The 15,212-nt window shown below is 39.1% G+C and overlaps 1 protein-coding gene and 1 pseudogene across 1 annotated transcript; one reads left to right on the top strand and one right to left on the bottom strand.

The window, feature by feature from the left end:
- Nucleotides 1-10,285: 10,285 nt before the first annotated feature.
- On the bottom strand, nucleotides 10,286-10,919 carry LOC147515437 (UDP-arabinopyranose mutase 2 pseudogene; annotated as a pseudogene).
- Nucleotides 10,920-13,921: 3,002 nt separating this feature from the next.
- On the top strand, nucleotides 13,922-14,866 carry LOC147515436 (uncharacterized). Its single transcript, XM_086592912.1, has one exon. The coding sequence runs from the start codon at nucleotides 13,922-13,924 to the stop codon at nucleotides 14,864-14,866; it is 945 nt and encodes a 314-aa protein (XP_086449038.1).
- Nucleotides 14,867-15,212: the final 346 nt, after the last annotated feature.

Genomic DNA, 15,212 nt, shown 5'->3' with positions numbered 1-15,212 from the left:
ACTAGAGCCCAGTTGAATTCATCGGCAACTGAGTTGAATGTAGGGATCTCCTCTGTTCAGACTAGAGCTAAGAAGAAGCAAAGTAATCCATCAGGCAATCACCAAACTCAGTCTGGAAAAAGAGATAAGGGACGTCCAAAAGGAAGGGGAAAAAGGAGAAATCATCATTAATTAATCTCAATGTTAAAAATAAGCTGCTGGAATATAAGGGGACTAAACGACATCACGAAGGCAAAACGGATGAATAAGTTTATCACAGAGAACAAGATAAGTTGCATAGGGTTTCTGGAAACTAAAGTCAAAATGAAGAAATATACTAGTATAACAGATATGATTTATCCGTCATGGGCAGTAGAGCACAATTACTCAAGTAATGAATATGGCAGAATATGGATTGCTTGGGATCAAAGTTTTTTGGATATACATAAGGAGGTGGAAGGAAGTCAGTTTATCCACTACAAGATTAATCTTTTGCAGCATGGAATCTTCTTCTATGTAACTATGATATATGCTAGCTAGAGGGGGCAGAAGCTGATGCAGAGGCAGAGGGGCGTCGATGCAGAGGCAAAGACAAAGCTTTTGTCGGCGGCAATGATGACACTAAAAAAGCAAATCGCCTAACCTTTATCCTTTGTCCTAACCTTTATCCTTCACTATTCCATCTATCCTTTGCTACCGTTTAATAGGGGCTCGGGAAAAGAACCTAAGCTCAAAAACAAACACTACCGCTGAAAGGAACAAGGGCGAGATGGATAGGCTAGGATCGGGAAGGTTGGAGCTCAACCATCAACAAAAATGCTCGAGGGAAGCGGCTGGGCTCTAGAATAAGCGTTTAAGCCATGCATGTTGAACCAGCTCTTTTAAGGTAACATATGAGACCGATCAAGTGTAGGAATTAGTCTTTGGTTATCCGACGCCTTAAAGGTTCGCACAAACCAAGCTTTCAAGGAATTATCAATGCCTCGATGTGTACACCTAATTGTCAATCATATATCCCTAATTGTGTGAAAAAAAAAAAAAAATACATCATTAATGAAGATAAGATACCAATATTTCTTACTTGCTTAAAGTTTTCAAACTACGCACCATTGAGAACCTCCACTGAACTGTAGCATCCAAGCCTCCATCCTAGCTTGAACGGCCAAAACCTCTTCTAATTTAGTTCTTTGGGATACCATTTCAGCAATGAGCTCGTCATTCGTTTTCAGCTTCCTCGACCCTCGTCCTTTGTACTTCCTCTTCAAAGATTGCTCCTTTGCACTTCCTCCTCTAAATGAATGGATCTCATCCTTCTAGCTGATGGTGGCATGACACCATGCCCAAGGCCTTTACAATATCCAGATCTTACACCCAATATCTTGTACTAAAAAATTTCATCCTCGGTCTTTGGCTCACACCACCTTCGCGCCGGACTCAACTTTAAGTTGTCGCATCCGGTTCAGTAAGTTTAAACTAGGGATAAATATATGAAATTAAAGTGCAATGGTAAAAGCAAGTAAGAGTCATTTAACTTACATAATTTTCCTGAGCTCTGAGGACTAGTCCATCCCTTACTACTAAAGTGGGTTCGACGGTAGAATTCAATCTTTCCCACGGTTTGTTGGGTTTTGAGTCGCTGAAAAAATATTTGAAAACGATAATTTATTTTAAATAATAGTACACAACTCCAAAGCAACATAAATTATGTAAATAAAAAATATACCGATTCCTCGAAGAAATGTAGAAATGACTTTGAACCAGCACAATGGTTTGTTGAGAGCTTTTGCCGATTACTTGAATTCTGCTCGCTAATTTTCTGAAGTAAAATGAATATTGTATTACAAGTTGTATTTGAATAGTATAATCATATAATCAGTGGCTCATTGGACTCAACTTTGAACTAAGATGGGATAAATGTAAAGAGCTGCATTATTGCCTAATCTCAAGTCAAGAGGAAAACAAAGGGTCTCAGCCTTAAAAAAAAAAAAAAATTAGAACAATCATTTCCTTGGAACATAGCCAGACTAGCACTTCAACCTCAAAAATATAATTATATCCTCTTCTAGATTTCCTTAATTTCCTCAAAACACATGAAACCAATCACAACAATAACCAGCCAACAATAACCATTTAAAGGAGACTAATAAGTAAACTATCATACCTTGAAATCTTCCCTTCAAAACCAATCACAGCAAGCATCCCATTTATCTTGCGCCACGCCACTATAAGGATTTCGTCGTGCCACTGCATCATTTCCAAAACGTTTATAGTGCAAGTGAAGAAGACACCTATATCCTCTTAAAGCTCCCCCCATCTTGTCCACGACGTACTTCACATGTGGAAGTTGCATATCCACATCAAACTTGTCCTACAAGAAATGCATTACAAAGTTACAAGGAATCATTCTGATATGCCATGCAACTAGAATAAAAACTTTATTACCTTAATGCGATCAATGTAATGGTCCTCTCACATCCTCTTCCACTTTATCCCAATCACTGCCTGTAAGAGGTCCATGTTGTCGCGCTACTACTCCAATCTCCCTCACGAATTGAGTACTCCACCTTCCCACAGGTCTTGCATGATCTTTGTGGATCTCTATCCTAGGTTTTTGACCAGTAGCAGCTTTGTAATCAATGAGTTTCTTATTCATAGCCTTGCCTCTTTTTTTCTTAGTTGGAGCTGTGAACAAAAACATTCATAAAAAAAAGAAAAAAAGATGCCTAGTCTTTTATTATTGAACTATCCAATGCATTAAACAAACCAAAATATAATCTTATTACCAATACTTGATGTGTTCACTTCGCTAACCGCTGACATTGGTTGTGCTCTCACTCGTCGAGTTACACCTGGCGTCATAGCTATACACGCAAAACTTAAATTTGATAAAAAACAATTGATATCAAATGGCACATAATCTAAATACAATAATAAAGCACATTAAAAGTCATATATAAAAAAATTAATATAGCATTAAAATGGAGAGTTTCAATTCTTAATATATAAGCATGTACCTGACTTAGCACGAAATAGATCCAACAACAAAACTATCACTTAATGTAATGCAATCCAAACAACCTGTCCTAGCTAGAATATGCTTTAACGCTTAATGTGAATGCATGACATATATATATATATATATATATATATATATATATATATATATATATATATATATATATATATATATATATATATATATAGATATAGATTACCAACATACAAAATGGATAATGAAGTTTTTCATTAACATTTAGTCAATGTCTGTATCATCATCACTGGATACGACATGCTCCTCTTCAGAACAATACTCTATTAATGTGTCATCTATTTCATCATCTTCCTCGTCAATAATGAAATTGTTATCGGTTTGATGACTTTCCATAGCAGCCACGACCACATTAGCATCAACTTCGTTTGGGTCCAAATCCTCCCTATCTAGACGTATGGGTGTGAATGGTGCATTTTGAACCCCTGCTGCTTGCTTCATGAGTTTGATCAAGTTGGACATTGTCGATATTCACCCCAACTTGCTCTTCCCCGTTGATATGCTACATCACTACCTGCTTCTTCTTTCTCTGGAACATCAAACACGCTTTTGAGGCTTTGTCTTTTGCACAACTTTCCAACCGACACCTAATTTGGTATCATCGACGTAAAGACTTGACATGCTTGCGTGGCTAAGACAAACTGGTCTTCTTTATACCACATCTTGGAGCCATTAATACTAGTAAAGTGACCATCCGTTTGAATCCCCGTCCTTCTATTACCAACATCATACCAATCACATTTGAAAAGATAAACTCGATTCCCAAATAGATAACTAACCTCAAAAACATCAGTTAACACACCATAAAAGTCAATCTCTTCTCCTTGGTGTTCCCCTTTTACTTCAACACCACTATTTTGGGTTCGGAGATTTTTTTCTCGATCCTTGGTGTGAAACCTAATCCCATTAACAATGCATCCGCTATACCGTTTCACACGTTTATCAGGCCCACATGCCAATGAATATAATTCATCTGTCGCTTCAGAGGAGTTCTCACTGCGCAATACTTGCATCTATTCATAAAATTAGTGCACCAAGTTAGGAAAACATAATTAGCATATTATCCAAGTTCATAACCATTGTATAAAAAAGTAGCAATACGAGCTCTTACACATTTTTGAAACCAACTAGGAAACAACATTTCTTGTTTCTCATGTAAGTTGTGTGAGCTTTGCATTTCAAGCTCTGTCATGTGTTAACTGCATGCATATCAAATATATATAAACTTAATAACTCAGAGTAGTTGATGATGATAAAAAAAGACTCGGTAAGCTAAATGCAATAAAACTTACTCTAAATATGTTGAAATTTCTTCAGAATTATTCAACACATAGTAATGAGCCTTGGCATAGTCTTTTGGATCAAGAATGGAACTTGTATAGGCTCCTAAAGGCCGAACATTTTGTGCGAAAACACGAAATCCAACCTGTTGATTCTCATTACCACCATCATAGTTTCGTTCTTCACGATTGAACCGAGTTTCAACTCCTTGAAGATACATGGAGCAAAACGTGAGACATTCGGTGTCTACATACGCTTCAGCAATTGAACCTTCGGGGCGAGCTTTATTTCGAACATATTGTTTTAGCGTGTGTAGATACCTGTTTGCATATAACACACACATGTAATATATATATAGTAAATAAAAACTTGAACATGCTAATTTCAAATTAAATAAATTACTAACAGTAAACCTCACCTTTCAATAGGATACATCCACCTATACTGCACTGGTCCTCCAAGTATCGCCTCCTCCGTGGCAAGTGGATAGCCAAATGGACCATTACATCAAAGAATGCAGGAGGAAATATTTGTTCGAGCTTACAAAGTATCACCGCAATGTCCTTTTCCATTTTCTCTAATACTTCCAATTTTAAAGTCTTGCAACATAACTCTTTAAAGAACATTCCCAACTCAACCAATGCAATGGCTACATCATTGGGCACAAAACCACGTATTGCAATTGGGAGAAGTTGTTGCAAGAGCACATGACATCATGACTTTTCATTCCTGTTATCTTACCATCTTTAGCATTTGCACATCTAGAAATGTTAGATGCATAGCCATCGGAAACTTCACCGACTTCAACCACTTTCAAAAAGATTTTTTTTTCCGAAGATGACAATGTGTAGCATCTTTGGCGGCATTACAAACTTATCACCTCTTGGGATTAGATGCAACTCTTTTCTTATACCCAATCTTTGCCAAATCTAATCGAGCTTTTACTGAATCTTTTGTTTTGCTATCTATATCTAACAATGTCCCCACTACATTGTCACGGATGTTCTTCTCAACATGCATAACATCCAAGTTGTGTCGTGGCTTAAGAGTGTCCCAATACGGTAACTCAAAAAATATGCTTTTCTTTGTCCAATTCAACTCCATCTCAAGACGCTTTCTCTTCTTGTTAGGCGGCTTTCCGAATTTCGAAGAGGTTCTACATAGTTCACTGTGATAACAATTCATCCCTAGACAACTCAGTAGGTGGCAACCTGCTCTCCCTATTTCCATCAAATAAGTGTTTGCCACGAAGTTCTCCAAGGATGCCTTGGTTGCAGAAAACGACGATTGGCCATATAACACAACTTTCGCCATTCTTTAAATACATGGAAACCGTATCCTTGTTACAATTAGGGCAAGCCGGTTTCCCTTCGTGCTCCAACCGGATAAATTACCTAGTCTTTGGAAAATCATTTATAGTCCATAACACTGCAAATGCAACCGAAATGTTTCCTTTGCTCTTTGCATCATACGCCTCCACCCCATCATTCCATAACTCTTTTAGTTCATCAATCAAAGGTCAGAAATAGACATCGATATCATTCCCAGCGATGTAGGCCACGGGATCGATGAGGGCACATGAAGGTGAATGGTTCTTTCATACACTTCCACGGTGGTAAATTATACGGCATAACCAAAGACCGCCACATACTATATTGGTGCTCATATTCCCAAACGGGTTAAATCCATCGCCATGCGAGACCAAGGCTTAACATTGCGAGGATCATTGGCAAACCACTCATGTTCCTTGTCAAAATCACCCCAAGCTTCGAATCTGCTGGGTGTCTAAGTACGTTCTCCTCATGCTCAAGTTTTTCTTTATGCCATCTCATATCTGCAGCATTAACCCTCGACATGAATAGCCTCTTGAGCCTTGGTTTAAGTGGAAAGTAACGCAACACCTTCTGTGGTATTTTTTTAGTCTTGCTTTCGAAGACTTGATACCTCAGCTCATTACATTCTGGACAATTTTGAAGATTTTCATTTTCTTTCCAAAACAACACACAATCATACTTGCATGCATGGATTGAGATATAACCAAGTCCCAAGTTACGCATTAATGCCTTCGCCTCGTAATGGGACTTTGGGAGTGTCTCACCTTCAGGCAATATTGCTTTAATCAACCGGAGAATCATAGTGAATGATTTGTTACTCCAAATGCATTGATTATCTTCAAATGAAGCGACTTCACGACACAATCTAACTTTGAAGATTTACAGCCTGGATACAAAGGTTGACGTGCTTCACTCAAAAGTTCATCAAATGGATCTATATTACCTCCCCGATTCCCTATGTTCCACATTAGGCACCAGATTATCAATGTGTATTGGAGCCCCGCAAATCTTCAAACATGTCATCCAGTCCATCAAACTGTACCCTTCACCAACATCATCGTCATCATCGCCACTTTGTTCCTCATAGTCTTCTCCATAAACCCAACGGGTGTAATTCTTGTCCATGCCGTAAAGGTCTAGATCGTCTTTTACCTCGTCGATGTGCTTATAATTCCTATTTTTGCATTGTTTGCATGGACATCTAGTCCTGCCCGTTCTGTCTGTATGACCACGAGCAATCTCAACAAAATCTATAATTCCTTTTTTATAGTCAGGCCTAAACCTATTCGGCGATTGCATCCAACTCTTATCCATTTCTAGTAATCAAAGAAGAAAACATGAATCAAGTATGTTGCACCTTTAATAAATATGGCAAAGGAAACATATCTCACCAAAGGAAAAAAAAAAATACTTGTACACGTCACATGGTGGAACAAAACAACACTACTAGATTAAAATGAGGAAAAAATATCGCGATCCACTTTCGATCTATTATCATACTTAAGCTGGTATGAATAATTGAAACTACTGTATAAGGACAATTTGACTTGCTGCAATCCACAATATAACTTATATTTGACTTGTTGCATCCAAATTTAATCATAAAAGGTAAGAAATGTATATATCTTATTTATATAGTAGCTCTTCATGACTACTTCTCAAGCTAATCCCTAATTCCTTTTTGATCATACTGCCAAAACCTATTTGGCAATTGCATCCAACTCTTATCCATTTCCGTGTTCCCTACTACTTAGATAATAATTGTACATCACAAAATAAGAAAACCCAAACATTTAAACTAACCAAGGACAGTCCATTAACAATCCAACTTCCTACACCACTATTGATAGAAATTAATTTAGGCATGCATATAAGAATATCTGAACAATTACCGAAAACAATGTGTAATTTAACTTCACAAAGTGGTCTTGTATTCAAGATTGCATTCAATCAAACTTCTACTGTCCTTAAAATACATACACATGATAGAAAGATTGAAAAGCAACCAAAATTAGAGAAAAAGGGCCGAGAATTATCAATCAGAAACTTCGGTTCTAATACATAAGTCATCTTAGCAAGCATGCACACACGCTACGGAAAACCAAAGATGCACACACGCTACGGAAACCAAAGAAGCACATAATTCACCCATAAGCTCATTGTATATAACTATGGCGGTTTACAAAAACCAGTTTTTTCCAATAGTTATGGCGGTTTATTAGATTTACAACTTTTTCAATCAAAATAGAAATAGTGAAATTAAATACACTACAAAAATGAGGAAATCTCATTGTATATAACTAAACCAAGTGCCTAATAAGAGTCATTATGGTGGAGATGCAAGTGCAAGTGCAAAAGGGGATTTAGTGACGCCATGTTCAAATTTCACTCCTTAAGTTCTTATAAGAACAAAACCGAGAGGACAGATGATCCTACAAGCAAAAATGCTTGTAGGCGATGATCCCATCACTCAAAAAAAAAAAAAAATCCATCAAGTTAATATGATACGTAATAACAGAATTACAAATACTAAAAATGCTAGCAAGATGATTCGGTTACATGGTATGTGACAGTGAAAACCAACAAACAATTTTCTACACCAATAACTTGGCATACTTGAGTTTGTAAGATAACCTTAAGTTTGAGAAAATGGGGATCTTAAGTTTGAGAAAAGGAGTAACTTAAGAGTACTCTAACTCTGTCTTTTATGATCCAGTGCACTACAAATTTGCCGCTTTTAGTTAAAAAAGTTTGGTGAGCGTGTCTTATCTCCTCAAAACTCATACTTCCTTCCCTTTCAGGTAAAATCCTCCATTGTTTAACAGTGTGAGTTCTGAAAGGTCTGGTCAGTTGATTCTCCCACTCTCACTGCGCTGAGAAAAGAAACACTATATCATGGATCTCTATGAGCTGGAAAACCCTTGTAAGGCTTCACAAGATAATATCCAAGCTCGGCAAGAAGTGAACACGAGGAAAAGACGCAAAGACTACCATTGATTAGCACTACCACCGCAGCACATCCAAACAGGAATGAAACGCGTTCTGCTAACACAGTCTCCTTTGCGGACAAGGTACGCGGAGACCAGCCACACCAAATAAATGTTACTGACCTCCCAAGACCAGAAATGAAAGGCAACATGCCGTCAATCCGCTTAGCTAAGCAAGCAATTGAAAGAGGGAGACGATGCGCCAATTCAATTCAAATCATTGGTAGACTAGATTTTAACAAAATCAAGCTTGAAGAAGTTAAAAAAAATTGCACTTGACCTGTGGAAGCCACAAGGGGATTGGAAACTAGTGCCATTGGGGAAGGGATACTTTATGATAAGGTTGGTATGTGAAGAAGATTTACGAGCATTCGGGAGGAGGACCATGGAGATTTGGAGAGCAAATTCTGCGACTCACTAGATGGACTCGGGACTTTGATCCAAATAGCCAAAAACCTCCACGGCATTTGTTTGGGTAAAGTTCCCAAAGCTCGCCCAAAGAATATTGGGACTACGAGATCCTCATGTCCATGGGCGAGCCACGGGTCCCCAATGGGGTGGATAAGCATACACCAACTGAACACTTTGGCTTCTATCGTCGGTTTTGATTGAGATTGATCTGGCCAAACCAATCCCACAGCAGTTTGAAGTAGAGGAGGAGGAAGGAAAGACCTTCTTGCAAGATGTGGATGTAGGAAAACTGCCCAAATTCTGCCCCCATTGCAAAGTGGTAGGGCACATCATGGCCGAATGCTCAGTCATGCGACGCAGCAGGGAGAAAGAAGGAAGTCACAACCACACCAGAAGCACAGGCAAGGAAACTGCAAACTCGGACCAAAGCGAAGAACTTCCGAGGAAAGTTAAAAATAGAAACAAAAGGAGAAACAGAACAAGGATACCCTCGCTGGTCCCAGCGGCACAAAGGATCCTCAAGGCATGCACAACAATAATCCTGACAACAGTGAGGTCTTTCATGACACAAGCTCGGAGTTAGTGGATAACAATGACAGGGCCTATAATGATACTTCTTCATTGAAGGCAGCAGCTGCTACCGATGAGGCCAAATCGTGGTTCGGAGAATGCGGAGAGGGACAAAGTACCCGACCCAATCGAGTGAGGGACAGTCTAGCCCAATTCAGGAAGGAGAGGTCACAACACTCGCGACGACGATAACTCCCCGAGGTTGTAATTCGCTACAAAGGCACTTTCGGCTATTCCTAGTGAGCAGCAAGGAGATCTCCAAGCATCGCGAGAACATGTTTCAAGTCCTTGCTGAAGCCGACTACTTGTCAAAGTCGGACCAACCGGGCGGACATGGCAGAGGAGCTAGATGAGGAAAGCACAAAGAAAGGAAGGAGAATGGCAAACTCCTAAGAAGAAGTACAACAAGTTCTTGGCGCACCATCTAGAGGGGTGTGGGGCGTAATTTTCAGAAACAAGGACTTGGCAATCATGGGGTTCTAGCAAATGGGCTCGGTGATGTTACCTCTTTTCAAGCCGAGTCTTGCACTATTGTCTACGCAGAGAGAAAGCTAAAGACATGAACTGAAACAGAATATGGATAGAGGCAGATTCACAGCGGCGGTCACGCGGCATTCTCGTGGAATGACATACCATGGCCACTTAGAGCCCGTTGGAAGCATGCAACCAAGAACTTACAAGAGCTGAAAGCATGTCAAAACTGCATCTACATACCTAGAGTTTCTCTCATGAGGCTTCACGAAAGTTGAGTAGGGGCATCATAGTCGGGGATGTTGAGCCGAGTCCATGAGAAACAAAGAGTAGGTACACCCCTCACGAGAGACCGAAAAGGGTACCCACGGACAAAGTCCGCACCTTCGGTATGGATCGTAGAGAGTGTTAAAGAAAAAATGGAGTGGCGGGACAAAGAAGATTCTTAATATGCTTGCTCAAGAGCATTGATATCTTTGCCCGATGGATCTTTAGCAACAAAGCAGTCATCATCAATGGTGAAAATATACTTCTTCTTAGAAACCATATACCCAAAGCAACGACAAGCGTAATCCTTAAAACTAATACAAGAAGCTTTAGGACCCAAAATCCTATTAATATCATCAATGATTATATACAACTCGTAATCATATCCTTCAGTTCAGGTACATGAATTTTTTTGGTGGGATCACCATCTTGAACAATGATTAAATGATATGGTGATAAATATGGCCTCCACATTTCCAGAAATTCCAAATTTCGAATTGTTGGTATCACAATATCGAGCTCATCTTTCAAAAGTGGTGTTGGAATTACAGATGAAGATTCCGCCATTGTTTTAATCTTCTACAACTTCTTTCACTCTATCACAACATTCTGTTTTCTGAATTTCTAGTTCTTTAGAAGTAGCGATTCTAGTATACTACATTACCAAAGATTCGAGTTTGAAGTAATAACCAAAGCTTCAAACTTTAATTCCGAAAAATACAAAACCAAAAATCAGAACTTGAAGTATATAATTTCTAAATTTAAATGACGTACCTGTCGAGAATCAGTAACCAAAGAAATGGCTTTTAGCAATTTGAAGAAACAATTTCTGTGGTACACTCGGCCTCCTCAGTCGATGAAGAATGGTTTTTCGGTTTTGCTTTTCCTTTTTTTTTTATGAGTTGTAGCGCGGTAGTTTCAATTCTTAACTTTCTTTTATCGGGTAGGGTTTATTTTGGTTTCCCAAATTGTTAGCGAGGTGACCGCCAAAATAATTCCTACCAGCTAAAATCATCCCGCCCAATACTGTTACGACACCAATGGCGCTGCCAATTTCAATTGTGTAGAAAAATAGAAATTGGGTGAAAAAAGGAAATTGTAATATTAAATTTTTTAATGACGTCAAGGGCATTGCAAAAGGTAAAATACTTTTTTGCGACCATTGCGCCGTAGCTGGTACTCAATTTTTTCATTAAAAATAAAATTTCAGTTAAACAAAAAATTTAAACAAATGCTTTTGCAACGCCAGCTAGCGTCACACTAGTTATATCCCCATCAGGTGGTACTAATAAGACGGAAACGTTTGAGCAGCACCATTAGGCGTTGCAAATGCTATGCTTTACCAACGAAAAGCAGGCGTTGCAACAGATCCCTTCTGTTGTAGTGTAGTAATAATAGTCATGAAAGAACTACCCTTTGGGAGGAGTTGAAGACGTTAAGTGCTTGTTTGCAAGGCCCATGGTGTGTAATGGGAGACTTTAACAATGTGTTATACTCGCATGAAAGGTTAGGAGACCGAGCTGTGCACCCTAGGGAAACTCTCCCATTTGCTAGATGTTTGAATGTAGTTGGGTTATTTGATCACACTGCTTATGGATGCTTCTATACATGGAATAGTGGAGGGGATGGAATAAGAAAATGGTCAAAAATTGATAGATGCCTTGTAAACTCTTCTTGGTCGTCTATTAAGTTGGCTACAAAGGTGGAATTTCTAACTCAAATAACCTCGGATCACTCTCCAATGGTTATGTCTTTCCTTACTACCTTTCGAAGTCATCCCCCGTTTAGATTTTGTAACTTTTGGATGCTTCATCAAGATTTTGAAGCTTCTTTGAAACTTTGCTGGGATATAGCAGATTATGGAAGTCCAACCTTCATGTTATCCAGAAAATTGAAAAGCTTAAAAGGGGTGTTAAAAGGATGGGCAAAGACTTTCTGTCATGACATTCAAAGACTAGTAAAAGACACAAGATCTGAGCTGGAAGATATCCAAGTAAGATTGCACTTGAATCCACTGGATGGCAACCTTAGTGAGTAAGAGTTCCTTATATGAGGGAAGCTGTGTGATTTGTTAAAACTAGAGGAAGTAGAAATGTTATAGAAAATAGATATAGACTGGATGTGCTATGGGGATAAGTGCAGTGAATTTTTCTTCAATGCTTTGAAGGAAAAGAAGACAAGAAAATTTGTATGGGATGTCATAGATGTACAAGGGATTAGAAGAGAAGGGAAAGAACCAGTAGCAGAAGCTTTCTTGAATTTCTACACAGACTTGCTAGGGTGCCTTCAAGTGCGAAATGTGATACGGAGCTCCTAAGTAGGCTAAAAGTTGCGGAGGTAAGCTATGCCTCTAGTCAGTACTTAGAATCTCTAATCAGTGAAGAGGAGATAAAAGAAGCTTTATTTAGTATGGAGGACAATAAAACTCCAGGTCCGGATAAGTTCAATGCTCATTTCTTTAAGAGATGTTGGGCCACTGTGGGAGATGATTTCATAAAGGCAATCAAGTTCATATTTTCTCATAAGCAGATGACAGGAGGTATAAATTCTACTTGCTTTGTCTTATTCCTAAAATGAAAAATGCTTCTCATGTTAGTTCCTTTAGACCCATTGCCTGTTGCAATACCATATATAAATGTGTGTCAAAAGTACTAACAAACAGGATGAAGACATGTATTACATCCTTGATCTCTAGCTCTCAGTCGGCTTTTGTCCCTGGGAGGTCTATACAGGACAATCTGCTCCTTGCACATGAATTACTCAGAGGTTACACAAGGAAGAAAGGGCAGAAAAGATGTGCTATTAAACTTGATATAAAGAAAGCCTTTGATACTGTCTCTTGGCAGGCTCTCCAAGCCATTCTCGATAAGTTCAAGTTTCCTCCAATCTTCATCGAATGGTTGTATATGTGCTTTGCATCCCCTACCTTCTCAGTTATGGTTAATGGATCACCTGAGGGATATTTCCAAGGGAAAAGAGGGCTAAGTCAAGGCAACCCACTATCACCTTATCTGTTTGTGCTCATTATGGAAGTGTTGAGTGCTTTGCTCCAACAAGGGATTCAAACTAAGTCGATCCAATGTCATTCAAAATGCAAGAAGCTGGCTATCTCACATCTATGCTTTATCGATGATTTCCTTCTTTTTTGCAAAGGAAACATAGAATCCTTACTTGCAATAAAAGACATTCTCTCCACCTTCTCGTAAGCTACAGGGCTACAACTAAATAATGAAAAGATCACCTTATTAGTAGGAAGCATGTCTGAAGAAGAAGGGTTAGCTTTAGTTGAAGAGATGAATATCTCGGTTGTCACTCCTCCAGTCACATACCTTGGTCTGCCACTTACTGCAACAAGACTGGGTATTAGAGATTGCTTACCTCTCATTGAAAAAATAACAAGACGTATCTCAGATTAGATGAATAAGGACTTGAATAGAGCAGGAAGAGTATAGCTAGTCAAATCAGTCCTATCATCCTTTCAAAGATATTGGGCTAAGACTTTTGTTTTACCAAAAACTGTCTTGGAGAAGGTGAGCAAGTTATGCAATAGATTCATATGGGCAGGACCAAATATGGCGAGAAAGATGCATCACTTGAGTCACATGACTTTGAGATTGAATAAGGAACAAGGAGGGCTGGGACTGATTGACCCAAGAGTGTGGAATCAAGCAGCCTACTGCGGCCTAGTGTCTAAACTGGCTCATAAATTAGAAAGCTTGTGGGTTAAATGGTCATGGGATCAGCAAATCAAGCAAAAGCAGTTCTGGACAATGAAAGCTCCAAAGGACTGCTCCTGGGTTTGGAGAGGTATTTTGAAGCATAGAGAAGTTGCATGGAAGCTAGTGAGGTACAACATAGCGAATGGTAATGACACGAGCTTCTGGCATGAACCTTGGTGCTCAGGGCCACTCATTCTAAATGTTCAAGCTAAAAATCTTCTTCTAAACTCGGTACCCCAGGATGCTAAAGTAGCTGCAGTTATCTCAAATGGAGAATGGTTGAGGACCATTACAGATATGCCAGAATGTGAAGTCAAGAAATGGATCATGGAAACCGAAATCAATACATTCCTTACTGATGATCAAAATATATGGACTCCGTCAAGTTCTGGTGAGTTTTCTGTTTCTTCAGCATATGCCGCTCTAAAAAATTTTCGTAGTAAGGTGAAGTGGTACAAGATAGTCTGGGGGAAGCTTGTGACCTCAAAACATGCTTTCACTATGTGGCAGCTATTTTCAGGATGTCTTCCCACACAGAATAGACTTCGAATGAAGAAAGTGATTGGGCAATCAAGATGTTGTTTATGTGACTCACAAGAGGAAAGTTTGGCACATTTATTTTTTGAGTGTTCTTTTTCGAAATTAGTCTGGCAAAGCATCAAGAAAGCAATGGGGCTAACAGAAGTGGTTCGCAACTCGCATGATGAGTGGTATCATCTCATGCGTATCTGCATAGCGAACTCGATGACAGTTGAAGTGATAAAGGCGTTGATTGGTGTTGTTGTCCAAGCTATTTAGACTGAAAGGAACTGGAGACTCAAGAAACAACGCTTCAGAACTGCCGATGTAGTTAGTATCCGAGTACTTAATAATATGAAGATATACTTAGGGAAGATGCTGGAAACAGTTAAGGAGGATGGATTATTGAGAGCCCTCTCGGCCAGACTGGGTGTAGGGGCAAAGTTCAAAAGCAATGAAGCAAAATGGGTGCGATGGGAGAAGTCAGACACAGCTCATACTCTTAACTTTGACGGATCTCTTCAAGGTGGAAGCGCAGGGTTTGGAGGAGCTTTACGAGACTGCAATGGAGATGTTATACTGGAGTACAGTGGTAGCTCCAAAAGAATATCGGTGTTATATCAGG

Source organism: Coptis chinensis, chromosome 2 (genome assembly GCF_015680905.1).
Source record: "Coptis chinensis isolate HL-2020 chromosome 2, ASM1568090v1, whole genome shotgun sequence".
NCBI lineage: Eukaryota > Viridiplantae > Streptophyta > Magnoliopsida > Ranunculales > Ranunculaceae > Coptis > Coptis chinensis.
Note: the sequence above shows the minus strand (reverse complement) of the source record. Positions and strands in the feature narration are given on the sequence as shown.